General features: G+C 41.8%; 1 protein-coding gene across 19 annotated transcripts in view; it reads left to right on the top strand.

The window, feature by feature from the left end:
• The window catches only part of ANK3 (ankyrin 3), a 594,595-nt gene that overhangs the window by 433,383 nt on the left and 136,415 nt on the right, over window positions 1-24,797 (top strand). For 17 of the 19 annotated variants that reach the window (XM_064488140.1, XM_064488143.1, XM_064488142.1 and 14 more), the window contains 8 exons: window positions 3,775-3,873; window positions 8,752-8,949; window positions 10,830-10,928; window positions 13,537-13,635; window positions 15,586-15,684; window positions 18,049-18,246; window positions 19,804-19,902; window positions 20,192-20,290. In XM_064488140.1, the coding sequence (XP_064344210.1) occupies window positions 3,775-3,873; window positions 8,752-8,949; window positions 10,830-10,928; window positions 13,537-13,635; window positions 15,586-15,684; window positions 18,049-18,246; window positions 19,804-19,902; window positions 20,192-20,290 (990 nt within the window). The remainder of the gene's footprint in view (window positions 1-3,774; window positions 3,874-8,751; window positions 8,950-10,829; window positions 10,929-13,536; window positions 13,636-15,585; window positions 15,685-18,048; window positions 18,247-19,803; window positions 19,903-20,191; window positions 20,291-24,797) is intronic. The other 2 variants (XM_064488146.1, XM_031461271.2) reach the window with 1 other exon arrangement.

Here is a 24,797-nt window from a genome sequence, read left to right on the forward strand (position 1 = left end):
TCTCTGAGATTCAAGTATCCCTTTTAAGCTAGTAACTATGTCCTCAGAAACAGAGTAGTTGGAATTATAATGCATGCTCACAAATAATTAAAATACCAAGTTAAAAGGCATAGGATCCCCAAAAGAGGTTCAGATAAAATATGAGGGGAGTCCTGATGGTAGAATAATGATGGCTAGCTTTGGAAATGTCTTCAACAAAAAATTGTACTTTAAACGGTAAGGATTTGGGTCTCGGTGAAAGTAGAAAGGGAACTTTGAGGTACATGGAAGTCATGTGGGCAAAGCAGAGAAACAAGAAAATGAGAGGCTTTTACCAGGACCTGCAAATAGTTCAATTGAGGCAGAAGGGAAGGGAATTAGGGGAAGGTCAAGTGTAGCAGGGACTGATTTTGGAAGACTTGGAGTGCTCAGCTGAGGAATTTAGACTTGGCTCAGGAATGACAGTTACTAAAGATCTTTTTGAACATAGGGGCATCATAATCAGAAAGTGCTTCAGGAAAGTGAATAAGCCACACCTATTTTAAAACCAAAGAAATTAGTTCAAAATTTAAATGTTTGCTTTTTGCCCCCCCAAAACTGGTATTAAGTAATGTCAGTGCCCACTCTTTTTTTTTTTTTTTTCTAAACTGAACTGTGAATCACTACATGGCAGATACTTTTCTGTCTCACTGTGGATCAGCTGGTCATGTCTCCGTCTTTATGACTGTAGGGAACTGTGATGTTAATCAAAGATCTTACATTAACTCTAGGCACTAGTTTTCCACTGACCTGTGAATGTCCCAGCAGCCAGGCTGGCACTGCCTGTGCAGCCAGATAGTCGTGACACCTTGTACAGCTTCCTGCTGAGAGGCATCACTCCTGCCGGGATTCTGGCTATTCGAAGAGCCATGCACCTTTGAAAAGTTTCAGAGCAGGTCTGCAGAAGATCCAAAGGAGTCAGCCACTTGCAGTCAATGTTTAAAATATTGCAAGTAAAGCTACAGTTGAAAGAGCTAGAGATTGATGCGGCTTGGGGAACTAATGGACTTTATCATTAAAGCAAGGTGATTGAAGGAACAATGGCTAGAGTGCTAAAGCACTTCACAGCTCTTACACTGATAGAAAAAACTCTCATCTCTCCTGGCTGAGTCTGTAGATTCTGTGAGTTTTTAATACATACATATCAGAGATCAGAGGTAGCAGCTGCAGAATGTAGATAAAGAAAGGTGAAGAGTGGCTGAAAGTTTGAGCAGAGCGGCTTTGTTTTAATAACTCCTCCCAAGATATGCCTTGTTCTGGATTCAGCCTGTGCAGCCTTGGATGAGTCATTTAACCTCTTTGAACCTTAGCGTCTTCATTTATAAAGTGAAGATTACACCTTGTATACAATGATAGAATGTCTTAGCTTTGCTTCAAAATAATACAAGAATGGAAAAAAGGTCAGGATACAGATGAATCAGGGTCGATCACGAGGTGACAGCTGTTGACACTAAGCACCTGCTACACCTAGTGGCTCGTTACACTATTCGGTCTACTTTAGTCTGAAATATGTTTGAAGTTTTACATAATTAAAACTTTTTTTTTTAGAAAGGTGAAACCAGCAAAAAATGTATGTCTGTAAGGAACAGTAGAGTTCAAAAGGATTAAGGAGGTGAAATAGATTTTGCTCTGAGATAGCCAAACATTGTGTTCCATGTGTAGCATTTTGCTTGGGGGAAGATCATTTTCAAAGATAAATGAGTTGAGCTAAAATAATTATTTTGCCTGTGTGTGACCATAGTTTGAAAATGCCTACACATTATCTGCTGCCTCTTACATCTTAGAGTCTACTTAATGAGAAAATGAAAGAAACGAATTTGACCTTTTAGTTCATTAAAGACAGTCACACTTGGAGGATGTGAATTTTGTGTGTGTGGGAAGGTAGATGTGATCATCATATTATTTCTCCTTCAGTTATTTTCAGGTTTGACATCATTGGGAAGACATTTGGACTTTATGGTATTTTTAATTTGCTCTCAGATTTTATTTTATTCTATTTTATTAGCAAAGTGTTGTTTCCAGCTTGAAAGCCTGTTATATTGCTTTACTTTGCTTTATAAGAGCAAATGTTTTAAATCAGCATAAAAGGCAGAATATTTAAACATGCCCAAAGTATATACAAACCAGCTCATGTAATATTTGCAATTTAAATCTCATTTTTCAAAACATTTTAATTCTATTGAGATTTGGCTAGGAGTTTAGAAATAGGATTGTAGTTCATTGATTAAATATTAAGATAATCAGGCTCACTTTCAAGATCTGCTCACACAACCTGGAAAGTGATTTCAGTACATTGAATCAACTTTTGATGTATTTGAAAATGTGACTATTCTTAGGGTAAGTCTGAAGTGTCAGCAGAGGGAATCTTCACGTTGGGGAACACACAAACCGGGTGTGTGAAAACTTCTCTGTATGGTTTGCGGCCACTCAGATAGTTTGAAGTGAATAAGTTTCCATTTCCTTAACTCCCCATTAATTCTCCTTTCCCACCTATTTAATACAGTAATCCTCCTCCCCTAGTACTAAAGAAAGGCCCCAGGGTGCAGAAGCTCTGCGGGGAAGGGGTGACGGAGAGGGGCAGAGGGAAAAGTTCAAAATACTGGTGTCCTGTTAAGAACTGCATGACTCTAATGATTACATAACCAACTCTTCAGCATGTCATATGCTTAGAAATCAAAAGTGAAGGACCTAATGGACTTGTCTTATGATAGATCATTGAAAAAAAAAATCCCTGATGAAAGATTATTAAGGGATTTGTGGCGTGTAGTTCAGAAGGAGTTTAGAGAATTAGTGACCCTGCCAAAGCAAAAGCTGGTCTGCTTGTTTATGCAGAAAGATGTCTCAGCACTAACATTTATAGAGACAAAACTGGGACAGTGCTGGTGCTGGATCCTGCCTCATTCTAGCAGTGAATACTGTTCATTGGCAGATACATGGACTAGTGGTGAAAAGAAGTGCATCTCATTTAGAGAGGAAGTTTTCATAAATTGTTGCTCTTGCTTAACAATCACAAAATGTGTAATATATTTTTGCTGTTTTGATCAGTTGTGTTTGAATAATTACGACCATTCCAGTCAGTTTTTTGTTTGTTTGTTTCAGTTCTTAAATAAAGGCTTATGTTCTCAGGAAATCTTTAAGCCTTTTTCAAATTTAAATTTATATATTTTCACGGCAGAGAAATATATGATAATCAATTAAAAAAAACAGTCAAGCATAAATATATTACATGAAGATAAAATTATATGGGGGAAGTGGAATGGAAATAGACATGCAGAAGGAAAAAGGACCAATGTAAAATTCCTATTACAAATTCCTAAGTTTGTAATTTTTTCCTCTACTGTCTTAACATTTTAATTTTTTTAATTAAAAAAATTTTTTTAATTGAAGTGTACTCATTTTTTATTTTAAAAAAATTTTTAATTGAGGTATAGATGTGTATTTTTTTTTAAATGGTGGGTATCAAATTACTTACAGTATTTAGATTCCACTGGCTAGTCAAAAGAGTAGTGGAACAGTTACATTTTAAATGTCAGTTTTCTAGTATGTGGGAAATCACACACTTGGCAACTACTCAAACTTATGAAAAATGTAGTTCTCTAGATGAAAATATAACATTATTTTATGAGATAAAGATGAGTAAATGTTCAAAGTTCACTGGTCCACAGGCTGTTGGACACTGTGCTGAATCTTGACGAGATACACTCATTTATAGAATTTCCCACTGAACATGACAGAGGATGTTGCCTTGTTCGACAGGATGGTCTGACGCCGCTGCACTGTGGAGCCAGGAGTGGCCACGAGCAGGTGGTGGAGATGCTGCTCGATCGAGCTGCCCCCATTCTCTCAAAAACCAAGGTAAATTCTCTTCAGGTTTTGGGCGTCACGCTGTATTCATCTCTGAACCCCTTGGCTAGTTACTTCACCCAGGCTATGGATGACATAGGAGATGCCATAGTTTGGGTTTAGCACCAAATCTTTGTAGAACCTCAAAATTAAGCTGGGGTTTATGCGGCCTCCAGATGGAGTTGTGTGTGTGTTGCTTTTGTCTTTATTTTGTTTTGTTTCGGGAGCTCTTACTGCCTGATTTTATTCTATGGAATTTTCATAGCCCAGTAATGGTTTGCTTGTTAGGGAAGGACTACAAGATCTGCAGGCTAAAATCCAGGGGCTGGTGCTCTCTCTCCAGCCTCTGAGTTTATTTCCTGAGGGTTCACAGACTAGTAAAAAGGCCAAGATATTCCTTAACTGATGAAGCCTGGAAACTTTGGAGAGATTGCGCCTTGCTTGGGCATTTGAAAAAGTGGACATATCTGAAAGGGACACACAATGATTGCCTGAAAAAAATTAATGTTTTACTCAGTATCTCCTGGATTTTTAAATAGTAAAAACATCTGACACTGTTTGAAAAAGAGACTATTTGTAAATAAATTTGGGGGCATCCAAACTACCTCTGGGTCATAACTATTTTTATAAATCAAACCAGTGATTTTTGAGAAGTTATATTAAGCTTTATAAAGAGCCTTAATTTCTAAACATTATCAAAACAAGAAAAGCACATTATTACTCCTGTTTGCCCTCTGGTCAGTGTTTCCTCAGCAACTCTAGTGAAGATGGACAGGGTCACGGTGGTCTGAACAACTCCATCCCTCATTTGAAATGCAGGGTTTAGATTGGCGAGTCATTGGAGGTACCTGTCCAACAGAATTAAACAGCCACCGTTTTTCACTGTATGCTGTGACATCTTGGATTTTCTGTGCTTCTCATCTAAACCATTCTGTTTGCTCTTTCTCCTTTCACATAGTCTGCATCTTCTTTCCACCCCACTGCTGTCTGTGAGCCACGTCATCTTCCTGAGTCATTGTAATGGCCTCCTGACTGGTCCCCCGTTTCCCCACTTTCCCTTTTCCCATCCAGTTCTCATTTTGCAGTCAACGTGGCCATGGAAACTGTCAACCAAATCACATCAGCCTCCTGCCTAAAAAGCCTCCAGTTAATCCCTATTGTACTCTTTTAAAAGTAGTTTTCATTTTATCAAAGCAATGGAGTGAATAGCCAGTCATTGTCTCATCTTCCTTCTCCTACTGTTCACCTCATTGTCTTTTTGGTTTTTTTGCAGAGAAATCTCCCTGAGTTTTTTTCTTCTATGCTTTTGACGTGCAAGAACATTTTCTTATTCTCTCATTGCTTCTTTTCTTAAAGCATCCAGTTCTTGTTTTATGGATGCAATACATTCTGCTGCCTTTCTGAGAACACTCAAGGTAACTTTTCTTTACACTCTTGCTGCCTCTCGTCTGTCCCTTACTCCTCAGATTTTCTTTTTTCTCTTTGTTGGCTTTGGCTCTCTCTGTCGTGATGGGGATTTCCCACGAATGTCTGTACCTGCCCATAAGTGTCAGGCACTCCCCTTTGAGTGCAAGCTCCCTGAGGGCACACGGGGCTCCTCTCGGGTGTATCAGGTGGAGGTGGTTTGGAGGAATCCTTAATGTCAGGATGAGTTTACCTTTTCTCTGGGAACTTCAGTTTTTTGAAAGTCGCATCCTCTAACCTTTTGCAGTGTGCATCTGGGTGAACACATTCAGAGTCAGAAACAGGAAAAGGCGCTGCCATTCTCCTGGTCCTCTCCGCATACCTTGGTCGTCACGGTGGTTACTAATACTTACACAGTGGTTACTACATACCAGGCTTGAAGCACTTTACATGTATGAACCCATTTAATCCTCACAGTATCTCTTTGAGGTACTAGTTTTACTATGATGCTCTTTTTATAGCTGAGGAAACTGAGACCCAAAGAGAGATGTCACAGCTAGTGGCAGAACAAGGATTTGAACCCACGCAGTTGAACTCTAGAGACCACGCTCTTAACACATGTCCTTCCTCCTTCCCTGAGCACCTCTTCTCAATCCAGAGCCTCACCACTGCCCTCTGCTCTGCCCTGGCCCCTGCATCCACAATAGCTCTCCAGAGATTGAATTCCTGGTTTCCTGCAAGGTACAAGGGGGCAGTCATCTGCTTTGCTGGGCTGGAGGGGCCTGGAGACCAGACAACTCTGTAGGCAGGGAACCAGTCCTTCTTTGGGGCCCCCAAGCTTCATCTTTATCCTCCAAGGTACCATGTTTCCATGTGTTTTGGCCGTTTGAGAGGTAAATCTGTTGTTTTTATTATACCCAGTGGTATGCTGGAGCCAGATCGTTGGTTGAGTCTATTATGTACATCTTTTCCCAATTCCATGTTCAGAAACATCACGTTGACAGCTTAAAATTGGTCCTAGTAGGTTTTACACCATGGAAATTGGCAAATGTTACATATCAGGGCTTTTCTTTTTCAAAGAGCTGTTGTTAAACATTTATCAACACGCCACTGATCATACCCTTCAATAGGCACTCAGGATTTAGTCTTCTCTCTTCCGCTAAATGAAAATCTCTTTTCATATTCCCATTTGTAGACATCACATATCTGCTCTCATTTCCTTTCCCATGTTGTGTATGTGAGTGTGTGGGTGTGCCTGCACACATATGTGGGTGTCCTGTGGGTTTTACCTTTTAAATTCCATGAATGCTTTTTTAGTGGAGTTCGTGAAGGGATGGATAAACACCGCTGGGACATCTACCACGTTCATCCGGAAGTCCCCCCGCCCGCCGCACTGAGCATCACTTCCTGCCCAGAATCTGACCACATCTGTCTCATCTCTCATTCTGCGCTTTACCATCTCCCAGCCAACCAGCCTTCTCCCACCTCCTAAAATACACCAGGCTTGTTCTCATTTCCTCTCCCTCAGGCTGAGTTCCCTCCGTTTGTCCCAGATCTCTGCAGTCCCCACACAGTTCTCAACTCAAATGTCATCTTCTCAGAGAGGCCTTCTTAGATTCTTATCTTGTTTGCCATCCCTTTCTTCAGTAAAGTGAAAGCAAGAACTTTGCCTTATTCAGAGCAGTGCCCCAAGCATCTAAATCAGTGCCCATAGGAGACCTTCACTAAATACTTGTTGAATGAATACTGAGTGAATGAATGCATTCCTGACTTTAAAACCATCTGTCTAATTCTTCAAGGCTTTCATCTTTCTGAGCTAAGAAAAACCCTCACACTGGATTCCTATTTTTAGCTTGGTGAAGATTCCGTTCGTAACAGGACCCCCTCCGCAGGGCAGATGATCATTACTTTCTCTTTGTCACCCCCTCATACACGGTGGTTTTGTACATCGTTGGAGAATTTCCTTCCTTTATTGACACTGCCTCCCATTTCTGCTCTCCACTAAGTCATTCGTTCTCTCAGATTTTGTGTTTTTGTTTACTTCATGTTTTCCTCTAAGACTGTATCAAAACATAAAGCAAGAGAACGTTTTGGCAGGAAGTAGACAAGTACATATGCTGGTGGGTGGCAGCGTCTCAAATGGGAAACGTTCCCGTCCTTTGTTGCACCTTAGTTTCTACTTTGGTTCAAAAATGTTGGAGTGGGATTTTTTAGGCAGAAATATCCTGATTGACTGACAGTGTATGAAGGCTTTAAATTTTCACAAATATTTATAAAGGTCTTCTATACATGCAGTGCGGCTCTCTGCTGGGCAATATGGGGAAATTATAACCCATGAACCTTTTGCTCTCAAGAAACACAAATAGTTGAAATACATAACTTGGTGGGTGATACCAGGAAAGTGGCTAAAGTGTTTTTTTTTTCTTATCTTGAACTCCTGTTTTATATCATTCATAGATAAATTAGGGGAATTTAAGTTAGCCCAGAGGATTCAGAAATACCTAGTTCATCAGTGTATATTTAATGTATCATTATTTTCAAAGTTCACTGATGACAGTTTTTTTGGAAATGGAATTTGCTGTCACTTGTTCCCCTGACATAGCTTAACCTGGGTTACAGTAATTAATAGAGCCTCTCTTGATAATTGGATTCTCTCGGAACTTCCCAGGTTCCTCCACGTTGCCTACTCATTTAAAGGGAGCTTTAAAGGCATGCTTGCCTGAAAAGACTGGCATCTTAATACCTTGTTTTTGCCTTCATGAGGAAGCATGAGCTGAATGCTAAATGTCACTCTAGCCTTTTTAAAGGTTTTATTTACCTTTGACCCCATTTATGTCTCCTCTCAGCTCTCTTAATGATTTTTTACTTATTCATGTTGCACATGATGAATTGTGTCATTGAACCCAGTTGAAATAAACTACCTGCGGCAAGCATTAGTTAATGAGTTGTCAGAGCTCTGCCTTTCCTCATCATAGACACATGGGGGCACCAGATAGATGGGAAAGGGAAAAATTTTTCCTTTCTACATTGATGTGAGATGAAATGTGTTGTGTTCAGGTCTTCTTTTTTAATTGACCAATATAATATTCAACACCAAGTATTAGTAATACAGAAGGACAAAATAAAAGCCAGTCTAGTGAATACGAATCTGTTTGCCTTTATTTTATCCTTTTCAGTCTTAAATATTAAGAATTCCAACTCACTGCGAATGCAGTAAATAGTGAACCTTAGTACAACTCACACTTTTTAAATCAGAAAAATAAATTATCTTTGGAATTTTTTTAATTGATATAAGGGATGGGGGGACTAGTTTGGAAAGTAGCTGCAATTCAAAACAGTTGCCGCAAAACCTCTTAGAAAGAGAAGGTATTCCGTGTGAAAATCTAGGATTTTCATCTGTTCAGATCTGTATTGTATTTTACGTTTGGTGACATGTTTGCGTTTGAAAGGTACAACAGTAAACTCTGCTTTTCTTATGTGTTCCAGAATGGACTGTCTCCGTTGCACATGGCCACACAAGGGGATCATTTAAACTGCGTCCAACTTCTCCTCCAGCATAACGTGCCTGTGGACGACGTCACCAATGACTACCTGACCGCCCTGCACGTGGCTGCCCACTGTGGCCATTACAAAGTCGCCAAGGTTCTCTTGGATAAGAAAGCTAACCCCAACGCCAAAGCCCTGGTGAGTGGCCAAGCTACCAAGTCCAGCCCATGTTGTCTTGCTGACCACAAGCTACCCTAGCGCGGGATTCTTTTTCAGGAGGTGAAAATGGAAGGTGTGGTTAAATAAAGTGTACTCCTTGTGAACCTACAGACAGCCTTCTGGGAAATCTGTAAACCCTTCTATTTCTGACGTGAGCGAGACCAGTGAGGCTAAATCATTAACCTCTTCATGGTTACACTACTGATTCTCTTAAGTGAATGAAACCCAAAGACTGTACAAGTGTAAAAAGACTAAGGTGGTCAACTTTATCTCATGGTAGGTAAAGTTATAATTCTGTGAATTAAAAGTTTTTTCCTGAGATTGAAAAATATAAGGCAAAATGATTTTAAGAAAAACAAAAACTTCATCTGACACATGAGAAGTCTAAGAATTTGTGAGTGGAAATTTGATGTTAACCACGTAAGGTAATGAAATTATCTGCCATCTCCTTTTCCTCATGATCCAAAACTTTGGTCACATTTGTCATCTTACCTCCTACAGTGATTTGCTGTTTTAACCCTTAGCTGTATTGTGTGGTTTGATTTTCACAGTGAGATGGTGTGTGTTGTCTTTTGAAAAATAAATGGTCCCAATTTAGTAAGCAGTTTCAATTTAGCTCAGGATAAGCACCCAAGTGTAGGAAGAAATATGACACCAAGTACTAGGGAAAACATGTGGGTTTCCTAGCAGCTTTGCTGTAAAGGCTGTCACCTGCTCAGCCATTGGAGGAAGGGTCTCTGCCCCCTTTGCAGCTGATGGGGTCCCCCTGGCTCGGGGATCTGCAGCGTCTTTGGGGCTCTGCAGGCATGGAGATTTGGAATGGGCGGGAAAGGATGGGCAGACAGGAGCCCTCCAGGCCCCAGGCAGCTCCACTGCCATCGTGATTCTGAAAGCTTTTCCGAGAGCAGCATTTCAAGAACAGTTGACCCACCCAGGATATCAGACATATCTTTGAATTCTGAGAAGGGAGGGAAAGAAAGGAGAAGTCATGACTCATTTTTCCATGTAATAAAAAAGCCTTCCAACGGGGTGTGGGCCTCCATTCTCCTTTCCCTCTGACTCTGAAGACTTCATAACACTTGCAGGTTATGGAGGGTTGTAGCCAGCCATCCTTGGATGGACTATGGCCAGGCAAATAGCTTCAAATAATCCACAGAAGCACCCGCGGTGACTTTAACCTACGCTGTCGCAGTGGACCCTGACATTATGTGGTTCTCTATAGTGACTAAAATATGCCCCGTGGTCTCAATTAGCAGGCAGTACAGTGTGGTAGGGAATTTGTTCAAAAGCAGGTTCTTTTATTAAGTGAAATATTAAACCAAATGATGCAAATGATGTTGGGATGTTTAACTTTCTGCTTCCTTGGAGTAAGCACCTACTTGAATCTTAAAACTTGGAAGAAGAAAAAACATTTAAGATGGGTCTTGTAGTTGTCCTGAAATGCAGCAGAGAAGTCAGAACAGGCATGCATGAAGTTTTCGCGTCGAGGGCAAATTTTTGGCCCAGATGTTTTTAGTCTGTGTTCGAAGCGAGGTAGGGGAGGGATGTATTATTTAAAAGAGTGAATTTCAGAATAAAGTAGTCTAAGAAAATGCATGACCATTATTCCTTAGATACCAGGAGATTGGGACCAAAATTGGCTTCCTGTTCATGATTACGAAGGCACCTTGGGTTCTTGGGAGCAGGTCGACTACCTATGCTTGCAGAAAAGAATCTACATTCAATTTAACCCCTTGTTGTTTCTGCTCATTTCCAAATCTTGACAGAACGTTGCGTCAGCAAAAATATTTTACCATACACAGTGGAAGTAGATTTCAGTGGAATGTAATCAAATCGATATTTATTTTTCTCCCTTGCAGAATGGCTTTACCCCTCTTCATATTGCCTGCAAAAAGAATCGAATTAAAGTAATGGAACTCCTTCTGAAACACGGTGCATCCATCCAAGCCGTAACCGAGGTGAGAGAAGGAGGATTTCTGCACTTCCGGGTGCCGGGAGTGCAGCCTCAGCGGCCAGAGTCCTAGAGCCGTCCCCCACAATGTGCTTGTTTTGCTGTGTGTGGTGTTAGATGACTTTCTGAACCCTTCACCCAAGGGGCTGCCAGTCCTAAGGAAAGCAGACAAGAGTGTGGGTGGGTGAGTGTAAATACATCCTGTGATGAGAAATGTAGCCCAGACATGTGTCATGCTTAAAGGTGAGCGGTGCTGTCACTCAAAGTGTAATTTATGTGAAATCCTGTAATGCAGTCCTTCTCAAATCCTACACTGCAGTGCTTGTGGGTGGTTTTGCCCCCCAAGAGGCATTTGGCCATGTCTAGAGATATTTCTAGTTGTCACAACTGGATCGTACTCCTGGCCTCTAGTGAGTAAAGGCCAGAGGTGCTACTGAACCTTTTACAGTGCACAGGCCAGCCTCCCGCAACAAAGAATTCTCTGGCTCAAAATGTCATATGTGCTGTGGTTGAGAACCCGTGCATAACATAACCTCTGAGTATTTCTGAAGTAAGGATTACTTTCTGTGAAAACTCAGAATGCTGAAGGACTAGCTCTAGGTTTCTTTCATACAAAATGACGCAGAACTCAGAGAAGTGATCCACTGGGACGTCCACCCTTCAGACTCACGCCATCCCCCAACCCCCCAGCACACTGGTCCCCCTGGATTCCAGCCACTGGCACTTCCCGAGACTGGACTCCCTCCTGTTCATTCCATATCTCTGACCCTCCATGTGCCACACCTCCTCTCCAGTCTGGTCCTGCCTGCCTTTCAGGACCAGATCTGGGGCCACCTTCTCCTCGGAATCCTCCCCTAACCTGTGGCCTGATCTAGGAGCTCCTCCTCAGGACCATCACCACATCCTGGGCACATTTCCATCAAAGCTCTTGTCCATCTGACTTACCTGTGACCCAGCCGCTCCCCTGGCTCCCCCAGAAACTGCAGGCTCCAGCAAGGCAGGCCTGAGTCTTACTGGTCTTAATGTACCCAGTAGATCCCATAGTAGATCATTCAGTCAAGGTTTGTTGAATGCATACAGGATCGGAAGCAAACATAAAGACTAAGGTCTAGTCTAGGAGTTGTTGCTTTGCCTCAGTTTCTTATCTGCAAAAGAAATGTTTGCCCTGATTTCTAACAATTCTAACTGAAATGCTAAATGATTGGAAATATGAATCCTGATTTGCTGTGAGTCTCCTGGCTTCATGGTAGGTACCCAGTTATTTTCATTATAAAAAAAGTAAGTTTATTCTCCGTGCACGGCAACCCTTTTTAAAGATCAGAATGGGCTCTGAATTAAAGGAGATTTTTATTTTTATTTTGGGGAGAGGTAGTTAGGTTTTTATTTTACTTATTGGAGGTACCAGGGATTAAGCCCAGGGCCTTGTGCACACTAAGCACACACTCTACCGCTGAGCTGTACCCTCCCGCCAAAAGGAGATTTTTGACTCACGTCCAGAAATGCCAACCCGTGCTGAGAAGTTTCCACTGCTGGCCCTGAGCTCCCTAAGAGCTTGCAAAGGCGGTGCTGACCAGGATGAGGGCTCTGCCTCACGTGTGTCCTAACGACTCCCCCTGCTGATGGGAAAAGGTGCCGAATTATAACAAAATCTCCTTCCCCCTGCTGTCGTCGGTTCCCACTGTTTGAAGTCCCAGCAACCAGACTTCCTCCTCTTCTGTCTTCAGTCTCACTTTCATTGTGGAGAATTCCTTTCATGTATTCTTTAACACTACTCAAATTCCTGTTGAAATAGTTATCTCCTTCTGTTGTAGCGTTTTCTAGCCATATTAAATATTTTTCCAAATTATGGTGTTTATGATGTAAGTGGAATTAAATTCTGAAAAACTGGAAATGGACTCATTTTATACAAAAAATACCAATGTTTTGGGGGGTGTGTGTGTGTGTGTGTAAGTCAGACTTGAAACACATATGAAAATTAAGGTTCAGTCTAGTGACCCTTGTTATATTTGCCTTAATTTTATCACCTTAATTTATAATACTCAAAAAGTTAAAAATTTAACTGATTGGAACGATTAATGGTGATCTGCCCATTTATCAGAGAGGTGGCTTTATGTTCCTACCCTGCCCTTTCACATACATAGAATCAGTTACTCTGAGTGCAGAGGCGTCCTTGTTAAAGGCCAGAATAGGATCTGAAATAAAAGTTGACTTTTTACTATTGTGTATGTAATCACATGTGTGTCCTCTCCACACACACACACACACACACACAGTCGTATGAATAAGAAAGGCTTAGTAGCAAAGGGAGAAAAACCTTCAAGTTATTTCTCTCTAAATTTTTTTCAAAATACTATATAAAATGAAATAAATCTTTAATGATTATGACACAGGCCTTTCATAATCACGGAACTTGCTTGAGGGAAATGATGATTATTGATCCATTTGTCTTATAGAATCTATGACATAGTGGTGATGTCTTGATGTTTTCTGATCTGATCAATAAACTGGTCAACTTAACATGGATGGATGGATGGGTGGATGGCAGACAGGCAGGCAGGCAGACAAACCCATGGTATGACAAGCCAGCGAACTGACATCTCCCTCTTTCCCTTCAGTCGGGCCTCACCCCAATCCATGTTGCTGCCTTCATGGGGCATGTAAATATCGTGTCACAACTAATGCATCACGGAGCCTCACCCAACACCACCAACGTGGTAAGTATCCTTTTAACAACGCAGGTCCAACTGTGAGTATTTACAAAACTGGCAAAGGTTGCTCCCGATCTGTTTATTTTTTGTGATAAGTAAATTAATCACTATTTAATTTAACAGAATTTGAGAATACCTGTGGTTTCCTTGACCTCAAAGGCAAGAGCCTTTCAGTCACTAGCTGGTCACAGATTGCTAAGATACAGGGACTGTGTGTATTGCTACTGAATATTATGCTTTAAAAAGGAAAGTCTTGTGGAGGGAGAGAATTTTTTTCAGTGGAAGCATTAAGAAGTGTTCCATGTTGAGAAGGTGGTTCAAACACTATCATTACTGTGATTCCAAGTAAACTCCAAAGTAATTTCTCTTGAGTGTGCTTGACAGTGTTACAGCAAACTCATGGAAGCCAGCTCATTGTTGGAGGAAGATGCTGTTTTCCCACACTAAGCGTTGCTCTGCAGAAGCAAGAGCCTCACTTCATAGCAAATGTCAGAGGAGGAACTTAGCCCCCTAGGTCTGCACGTGTGATTTGATATTGTCTTACAGGATTTTAAATTTAACATCATAATAACATTAGCATCCCAGACCCCAAGCGTAAGAGCACTAGTTGGACTCATGAGCACTATAGAAGTAAAAATAAAACAAGCAACATTCCGGCACAGGAAGGGCAAGCTGTAAGGTCCTGCACCCTCACCCTGAGAGGGGCCTCCAGTAAGGCTCCTTGTCTTCTAGCAGCTGGAACCAGCTCTCAGCTGAAATGCAGTCTTTCCTGGTACTAACGGCCAGAGAGAGGATGCACCCCCTTCCACAGAGAAGGCTGGGTAATAAGGTCGACTACACCCTCAGCACCTTTCCAGGAAGCACAGTGGCAAGCTGCATGTGAAATGTGTCTTTGCATCTCCTTGCGTGGAGGTGGATGTCCCATGGAGCAAAGCAAAATGTATAAAAGTAATTTAAAGGTGGGCATCCCTGGTATGAGAGAAAATATTTGATTTTTATTACTTTTTACACTTCAGTCTATCCGTGTTGTATATGTTGTTTTTATTTTTTTAATTAAATAAATGAAGAGATCATCTGAATTAAAATCTGTTTGGTGAAAAGGGGCAGGGCAGGGGTGGAGGGAGTCCAGTGGCAAAGAAAATAACCCCTTGGGATAATGTCCAAAGATATAGGATAGTGACCTGTTGAGATAAAGCAGGAACTGCAAACCAACAGCCAGCAAGCTGGGTGTGTTTGTGTTGTACCTGCAGCATTTTTGGTTTGGTTTTGCTTTGTTTTGAACTCTGATCTTTTTTACCAGTGTTCAAGAAATGTACATAAATATCCAGACTGCCACTGTTTTTGAAAAATAGGAAGGTGTGGCATGATGTGGCTGGCATCCGCAGTTACTGGGGCAGTCTGCCCCTGCCAGGTAGCGGCGCCTCCCTCAGGCAGGACAGGGCAGGGCCTCTCTCTGGGAGCGCCACGCCACCACCCCCCCCCCCACCTGCCCTCTTCACTCTTCTGGCCTCCTGCCTGGCCCTGTAGCACTTGCCTCTCAGCCCCCAGTGAGGCCTCACTGTAGACGACTGAGCACGGCTTCCGAGACTGCCGGCGACCAGGCTCCCAGGGCTTACATTGAAGTCTTCCATCGGGGACCGGGTTCCTGTGCGATCCTCGTGTATTTCATTTCCTATCTTTCCTATTTTCAATAAGAAAGTGCTTGGAATCGGGGAGGATACAGCTCAAGTGTTAGAGCATATGCTTAGCATGCATGAGGTCCTGAGTTCAATCCCCAGAACCTTCATTAAAAAAAAAAATAGATAAATAAACCTAATTACCACCCCCCCCCCCAAAAGGAAGTGCTTGGGACTATTTTTTCCTTAAAAAAAAATCCTCCATCATAAACTTGATGCCAATAAAACATGCCGCTCTCCTTTAGAGCTGCGTTAACTCACTTTGGCTCCTGTTCCCCAGAGAGGAGAAACAGCACTGCACATGGCAGCTCGGTCCGGCCAAGCTGAAGTCGTGCGGTATCTGGTGCAAGACGGAGCTCAGGTAGAAGCTAAAGCTAAGGTATGTGCAGTGTTTACGTGAAAGTGTTTGCTACCGAGAGGAAAAAAAAAAGATTTTAATAAAGCCTTTAGATATGCACATGTTCTCTTTCAGGAACACTCTTTTAACATAATGAACCACCACCCATGACAAAAGTCTCTACCCAAGTGATATTGAAAACATCCCTACCCTGCACATGTGTCTACTCAGTTATTCAACAAAATTAAATAGAACAAGAACTTTGTGCCAGAAGGAACTTTGTGTCCTTGGCACATGGCTAACGCTTAGGAAACAAACCTAGACTTGGTCCAGAGTTCTACATGCTCTCCAGAGAAGGGCTTCTGCACGAAGCTTCTAGAACAAGCTCAGTTTGGATGCATGACTGAGTTCTTTTGGTTGACTTATTTGTCAGTTTTCATAGCCACAAAAGGAAAAAAGAAGTTTTAACTTTTCCTCCACAAGTTGTGAAACTATAAACCCTGACACTTGACCAGAGTTGTTCATGGAACAGAGAAGAATGTCAGGGCTGAGTTGAGTGCATCATTGTCTGCCTGGCGTTTTGCCCCCAGGACAAACCCATGTCTCTGTCACTATCCTGATGGGTAGCTGGTCTGGTTGTCAAAATGACAGCTTAGGTCAGGAATCATAAACAGATACGTAACCACCTCAACTGTTTAATTTTAGCCCTTCAATATACAAATATATATTTGTTTGTCATTTATTTACACATTCTGTACTTTCTATTTTGGGGTTAAATGGAGAGAAAACTGAGACATTTGTGAAGCAGTTTGAGATACAGCATATTTTCGTCTCTGCAAGATACACAGTCTATCACAGCTGCTCAGCTCTGCTGTTACAGAGTGGAAATAGCGAGATAGGCAGTACATAATTTAATACATCAGCACATGGACATGACTGTGTGTCAATAAAACTTTATTGACAAATACAAGTGACAGCTGGATCTGGCCCCTGGATTTTACTGTTCTGACCCCTTCTCTAGAGGATGTTGGTTAATCCGCTAGCTAACTCGGTTAAGTGGAATGGTTAAGAGCGGCTGTACGCTGCCAGTACAAGAAACCGCACATTTGTGGGTGTTGTTAGTTACATATGAAGCATTTCATCTAGGAGATGGTTTCACCCACAAGCTGACATTGACCCTAGGATTTATAGTTATTTCATGAAGGGGACCGTGTGTATCATTGTTAGGAGCCTGACTTCCACAGCCTGCCTGCCTGGGTTTGAATCCTTGTTCACCATTTACTAACTGTGTAACATTGGGCACGTTAAATAACCTCTCTGGGCCATGTTTCCTTATCTTGATTCCTCATAGAGAAAATGGAAATAACAAGAGTTGTAATTCATAGGATTGTTGCGATAATTAATGAGTGAATGTAGGTGGAGTACCTAGAACAGAGCCTGGGGCGTGCACATGCTCAGTTAGTGTTCAGTGGTGGGGGTTGAATGGGATTTTTCTTTGCCAACCACCTCTTTCTATTTCCAGTATTCCTCTTCTTCCTTGTGGCATCTTCCCTAACTTCTCACACTTCCTCCTGGTTACACAGGCTCTCTTGCTTTGACCTTGACCCTCATCTTAATGTTCCAAAGCAGCGTCCTGTGTTCTAGTCTCCTCTCTCTACTTGCCCTATGTAAAGTATTTACCTGAAATTTCCACGTTCCAGTGGGGGTTTCCCTCCAGAGGCCATCTTTGGGCAAATGAGGAAAGGATGCCCCTCCAATATGGGGAGGAGCTGCTAAGGGAGAGGGACTTATGAGGGCCTCGTGTCTTTGGTGAACTGAGACAAGGTGCCCCTCCACTCCAGGCAGATGCAGCCCATGCCAGGAGGACAGCTCAGCAAGCAGGGGGCAGGCTGGCTGTCAGCCCCTCCAGCCCTCTTAGCTGGGAGACTCCTGCAACCACCCTGTGCTGCCCGCCTCTCCCTCTGCTTTGGACTATGAGGGGGTGGGGGTGGGCAGCACCAACAAAACAATTCATTCCATATGTTTTCATGATAACTGGTGCAGGTATAGTATATCTCCCAGATACTTCAGTTTTACCAGGATACCTTCCCTTCTCTCCCCAAAAAAAGGAGTCATTAGAGGTTTAAAACGTTGATAAAGTGTAACAGGTGGGAGTGGGGATAATTTATAGGTAGAACGGCCTTTCGCAGTTCTCATGCTAACAGGTTATTCAAGGGTATTGAAGATGCTTAGATCTGCCATCTCTACCTTTCTGAGACTTAAAGAAAAAGATAAATAAAGTTCTTTTCCTTTTCAGTACTGAATCAAAGAGCGGAGTGTAGCAAGCAGCGAAGTTCGCTAAATTTTTCATGACATCACTGTTGTTTTCTCAGCCCCTCAGCCTTGCATTTCTGCCTTGCCCTCTAGGATGACCAAACCCCACTCCACATTTCTGCCCGACTGGGGAAGGCGGATATAGTCCAACAGCTGTTGCAGCAAGGGGCGTCTCCAAATGCAGCCACGACTTCTGGGTACACCCCGCTCCACCTTTCAGCCCGAGAAGGGCATGAGGATGTGGCCGCATTCCTTTTGGATCATGGAGCATCGTTATCCATAACAACAAAGGTATACAAGCCTCTTGAAATCCTGCTGGTCCCCCAGGACACATCGTCTTTAGTGATACCTGCATGGTAACAGGTATAAAAGCTGCACAGCAGCATCTGTGCTTGGATCGTTGGATTAACACGGCCAGCAAAGCCCTGGGGTGGGGCAGGTGTCTGCATAAGGCTTACGTTTCTCGGTACATGATCGTCTGACGTGACCTTATTGGTGTCCGGAGTCAGATGTTTCTCACAAGTTATTGGATAAATCTAAATGGTGGTTTAAAAGCATAGCCACAGATTTCTCTTGCTGCAGCCAGGTATACAAACCACGTTACCAAAGCTCAGTTGGTTAATGCTTTTATAATACTTCCAAATCAGGAAGTGGATTTTTCTCAGTTTGTTGTTGCTGCTGTCTTTTCTGATTTATGGGATTTTTTTTTTTTAATCTCAACCCTGGTGTCTTAGAGGAATAACCCACTACACAGTTGCTTTTTAAGTGGGGAATGCAGAATTTAGAGCTCATTTTTCTTTGATACTATGTAAACCTAGAAAGTGTGATAGCAAGATGAATTGGGCCATGGCGTGTCTTAGAAAGTTAGAAATTGGTGTTACAGTCCCTTATTTGCATGCAGAGAATCAGCATTAATGTGTAATCAATGTGGAAGATAATTACAATAATTACAAATACTTGGCAATCTAGCTGAATAAATAATGACTACCTCAAAATTCACCCCCTGTGATTCTTTAGACTCTTCAGTAGAGTTGAGATACAAATTCCTGGATCTCATTTATCTTGTGAAACAGAGTAATGAGTGATGGAGTTTTGAGCACCCCATCCTTCCAACCAAGCCAGCTGCCCAGTGGCTTTAGTTGGCTGTAGTCTCATGAGGTCAAATACATTGATGGCCCTCCAGTCCCTGACTCATGCTGGGGGCCATCCCTAAAGGTGCATGTTGACTGACTACTTGATACCCAGATCCTTGTAGGAGGTAGAAGCAAGGGAGGGCAGGCACTCAACTGTCAATATCCAGCTCTCACGTATTTACTGGGAGAGAACCATGTGATATTATTCAGTTCATGTGCGGAGGCTAAGGCCTGAGACTCTGGCTTCTACGCCTAAGGACTGGAGCCTATGTAAAGACGTGTGTATACATGCGATAGTAGAGAAAGGGAAGGGAAGGGAAGGGTTCCCACCTAGTGATGAGAGAGTGTGGAAGGTCCAGAGGCTCCCTGGAGTTTTCCAAGCCCTCGAAATGCAAATGTGACCTAGGACCCTGTCACCTATTCTTCCAACAATGCAAAATCCCAAAATAGCCCAAGATCCAGCTTGCCGACTTCATCCTTGTCAGATGCCTCATTCGTCCCAGGATTAGCATCTTGTTGGGTCTCAGTCAACAGAGAGAGATTAAATATCCTGCTCATCTTTGTTGCTAAGGGGACTCTTTAACTGTTATCTACCCGTCTTGGTCCTTACATACAAACTTAACTGCTCTTTATCATTAGAATAATTCATCAGTTCAGGAAACTGATGCCTTCGCGTCATTTCTGCCATTCATTATTTTTATGTTTCTTTTTTCAGAAAGGATTTACTCCCCTTCATGTGGCAGCAAAATATGGGAAGCTTGAAGTAGCCAATCTTCTGCTCCAGAAAAGTGCGTCTCCAGATGCTGCTGGGAAGGTATGAGGTCATCGGCCACCCTGCAACAGGCCACACCCATGATTGCAAAACACACCCTTGCTAGTACTCACCCACAGCCACCCAAGTTATAACTAATCCGTATCTAAGCCTCACAGGATGAAGACCACTTCGGAAATAGGAGGTGAAAGCAGGGGCCCAAGTGTTGTGGAAACTGGAATGTAAATGACACTCTCTGTTGCAGCCAATCTAATCCCATCTCTTAAGTGAATCTAGGCCTCTGATGTTAAGACGCTTTGACACTGGTTGTTGTTTCTGCACGTGTTTTCAGAGCGGGCTAACTCCACTGCATGTAGCTGCACATTACGATAATCAGAAAGTGGCCCTCCTGCTTCTGGACCAAGGAGCCTCACCTCATGCGGCTGCAAAGGTACCTGTAATTCAACAGCATGCGGAGACTGATGGAGAGTGTCCATCGGTCTCCATGTGCATATCCAATTTTGCTTGATCCGTAGCACCCCCCGAGTTGAGGCATGGGAATATAAGCTCCTTCGGAAATCTGTGCCTTCAGCTATTTAGTCAACTCATGTGGCAGATGCTCCATAAATAATTACTTGTCAATTGATTTTCCTTGAAAATCCAGGACATCCTGGAGCCTGAGGAATATCCAGGAAAAAAAATTTTTTTTGAAGTACTCTTTAGCCAGATTAAAAACATCAGCACAGCCTGAAGGAGTAAGAAAGTTCTCATTTGTCAAAGTCATAAAATATGTGTTACATTTTCCTGGCCATAAAACATTGCTTTCGAGTGGTTTATGTGTGTTTAATAAAATAGGTGGGGTGGTTTTGCTTATGTGTTATTATTATTGCTAAGGAGAACCTTTATTTTAATTGTTAGGTCATTTTTGACCAGTGGACAACAGATTTCTCAGAAAAGAGATGCTCGTAGTAAATGGCTTTCTTACGACTCCAGGACTCTGATTTGAGAGGCAAACCATAAAGAAGAGTTTATCTAGAGACAGGTTGAGTCCTCTCGAGTTAGTGAGCCCACTGTTGTCGAGCAGGTGGCTGTGATCAGAGAACACTGGAATGATACAAACCACAGTTGAAACGCTGCCCAGTTCTTTTCCTAAATACCGTTGGTTGAAGGAACTTTTAGCATCCCCTGGCTTTTTGTTTTTGTTTTACTCTTTCATTTTGGGGCAATTATAGTGTTCTCCTTTAAACTTAGTGTTTGGATCAAATCTCTTATACATACAAATTAAAGAACTTGGGCTGTTAGAGATTACTTTGGATACCTTCACGCATAAAGTTTTCAGGTACTTTCTCCATGTAGAGAGCGTGTGATCTTTGACAGGTGTTTCTCTTCAGAACCTCTTTTCAGTCATCTCCTGCTCCATCCTCTTCAGAATTGTACCCAATGAAATCTCCAATTCAAAATCTAGTTCCCAAATTTGCTTTTCATCTAAGTGTGGCTTTTCCCCATCATTTTTAACCCTGACGTTCTTTCTATCATAAAGCCATCTGTTGACTTTTGAAAACACTTTGTCAAAAAAAAAAAAATGAATGGCAGTATTATTCTCAATAGCCAAAAGGTAGAAGCCACCCTACTGTCCATGGAAGGATGAACAGATAAACAAAATGTGGTCTATGCATGCAGTGGAATATTATTTAGTCTTAAGGAAGGAAATTCTGATATATGCTACTGTATGAATGAACCTCCAAGATACTATGCTAAGTGAAATAAGCCAGGAACACAAAAGGACAAACACTGCATGATTTCACATATGTAGAGACAGAAGGTAGAATGCTGGTTGCCAGGGGATGAGAGGAGGAAGGAAGGGGGAGTTAGTGTTTAAGGGATAGTGTTTCAGTTTAGAGATGGATGGTGGTAAGGAATGGAGAACAATGAATGTACTTAATGCCACTAACTGTACACTTAAAAATGGTTACAATGGTAAGCTTTATATAATGTATATTTTACCACAGTTTTTAAAAAGAAAAAAATTTATGATAAAATTTAATAGTTGCCCATTTCATTTGTTTATTTTCATATCCTTTTGAGCCTGGGCCACTTTTCTTATATTATAAATACCCTAAGGTTCATGGTAGGCAACCAGTAAGTAAGTAATAAGTGAACTATTCATTCCTCATGTGAGAATAATAATTTTGTCACAACTAATGCTAAGCAGTTTAGAATTGGCAGAAATCATGAATAAGTGAAGCAGGATGAGTCCAATCAACCTTTCCTTCCGCAAATAACTCTTACACAGGTCAACAGTTGATATATTTGCAGTTGATTTCCAGCTTTGTATTTGTCTAACAAGACCTCATGGTTCCCTATCTGCAAAACATCTTTGACAAAGAGTTGAAAAGCAGTTCTTTTTTTTTTTTCATGGGAGGAAAAGTGATGAGGTTTTTATTTATTTTGATGGAGGTACTGGGGATTGAACCCAGGACCTTGTGCATGCTAGGCAGGCACTCTACCACTGAGCTACACCCTCCCCCCGGAATAACAGTTGTTTAACTAGTTCCTTCTGGCAGCCCTTTAGCTTTAGGCATGTCTTTTACAGTCAGTTGAACACAGGCTTTTCTAGTAGGACAGTAATTCTCATTCCCATAGCACGGTCGCCTCTGTAATGCCATCCCGGCCACGTGTCCCTCCGTCCCTGCTTTCTGAGGCAGTGATCCTTGTTTGGGGCCTTTTCTAGACTTTGATCCTGAGCAAAGCCAGTCCTCTCAGTTAGGACTTGACTCATCTGCTGGGAAAAAGACCTCACAAGGTGGCTTAAACTGATGAGGCTCTGTTTTTTTTGTTTGTTTGTTTGTTTTAACATTTTTTGTTGATTTGTAATCATTTTACAATGTTGTGTCAAATTCCAGTGTAGAGCACAATTTTTCAGTTATACATGAACATATATATATTCATTGTCACATTTTTTTCTCTGTGAGCTACCATAAGATCTTGTGTATATTTCCCTGTGCTATACAGTATAATCTTGTTTATCTATTCTACAATTTTGAAATCCCAGTCTATCCCTTCCCACCCTCCGCCCCCTTGGCAACCACAAGTTTGTATTCTATGTCTATGAGTCTATTTCTGTTTTGTATTTATGCTTTGTTTGTTTTTAGATTCCATATATGAGCGATCTCATATGGTATTTTTCTTTCTCTTTCTGGCTTACTTCACTTAGAATGACATTCTCCAGGAGCATCCATGTTGCTGCAAATGGCATTATGTTGTCGGTTTTTGTGGCTGAATAGTATTCCATTGTATAAATATACCACATCTTCTTTATCCAGTCACCTGTTGATGGACATTTAGGCTGTTTCCATGTCTTGGCAATTGTAGATAGTGCTGCTATGAACATTGGGGTGCAGGTGTCATTTTGAAGTAGGGTTCCTTCTGGATATATGCCCAGGAGTGGGATTCCTGGGTCATAGGGTAAGTCTATTCCTAGTCTTTTGAGGAATCTCCATACTGTTTTCCACAGTGGCTGTACCAACCTACATTCCCACCAGCAGTGTAGGAGGGCTCCCTTTTCTCCACAGCCGATGAGGCTCTATTCTTCTCACGTGGTAAACAGTCTGGAGACAGGCAGTTGATGCTGGTTCAGTGTTTCCAGAGTGTTGAAGAAAGTACCCTGTGATTTTTGTTGTTATTGTTTTTGTTCTTTGCTTCAGATACTGTTGCTCAGGCTGCCGGGTCCTCTTTTCAAGCAGTAAAGCTCGCAGAAGCCCCACCCAGCCATCTCTCCTTAACATCTCATTGGCCGCCTCTTTCTGCAAGGGCTGCTGGGAGATGTAGTTTTCAATAGGGCACAAGGCCAAAGATTCTTTTATTAAGGAAGGAGGGAGAATGGACGTAGGGCAGGCAGATAGCCTCCTTTCTTCCAGGGAAGCTACAGCATTTCTGAATCCTGGCCGTGGTAAGAAATGAGGGACCAAGATTCAGTAGAGCTAATCATGCATATGGATATGACAGTGGTGACTTCACTCTTAACACTCCTTCAGTTCACATTCTTGGTTCTTAGAGTACGTAATGCTTTCTTCTTGCCCTTTTTTCTCTTTTGTAGAATTGCCAACATATCTTTTTACTCCTACATATCCTAGAAACGAGATGTTACTTTAGGTAATGGGGGAGGAAGGGGGGTGCCGAAGAACTACGTGGGCTTCTATAATCCATTTTAGCCAGAACTACTTCCTGAGGCAGGACACCATGCTGGAAGGGGGACTGGCTTGAGTTCAGGCATACCCTGGGCACTAACTGTGGGAGGTGTAGTGAGCTTTAACGTATTAGTTTTCAGATTTCTCTTTCATAAAATGTGCACTATATCTATTGATATGGTCAATAGAGACTGTGGATGTTTTTGGAAGAAATATAAAATATAGTGTAAATTTATTACTTTTGATAATTTAAAATTATATTTTCTCTTATTTTTTAATCTTGAAATACAAAAGCACACATGACATGCACTACATGAAGAGGAAAAAAGTGTTGATTAAGATAATTTTCCAGTTGAATCGCTATTTTATTTCTCTTCTGATAAATGTACCTGTCTCCTTTAGTATGGCAAGTAAGAATCCTTTAACTTTTTAGAAATTAGAAAGAACTTAGAAAATTCAGAATATTTTATGATAGGCCTCAAGATAGACTATTTGTTGATTATTTGAAACATTCCTTAAGTCTTTCTGAGATTACTTTCCATTCTGAAATAATACCCTGATTTGTTTTTTGCTTTCTTTATACGTTCCTTTGTATCTTAGGTAGGGGGCTCAGGGTAAACCCCTCAGGAAGAATGAATAACTTGTCTGAAGTTGGCATGCATTACCAAGATGCCAGAGCTTCTCTTTTTTTAACAACCTATGATTCTTTTGGTGGAATTAAAAGTGTTCAGTGAGACTGTCCCATCTCAGAAGATACTGACTTGCTGTTAG

This window comes from Camelus dromedarius, chromosome 8 (assembly GCF_036321535.1).
Source record: "Camelus dromedarius isolate mCamDro1 chromosome 8, mCamDro1.pat, whole genome shotgun sequence".
Taxonomy (NCBI): domain Eukaryota; kingdom Metazoa; phylum Chordata; class Mammalia; order Artiodactyla; family Camelidae; genus Camelus; species Camelus dromedarius.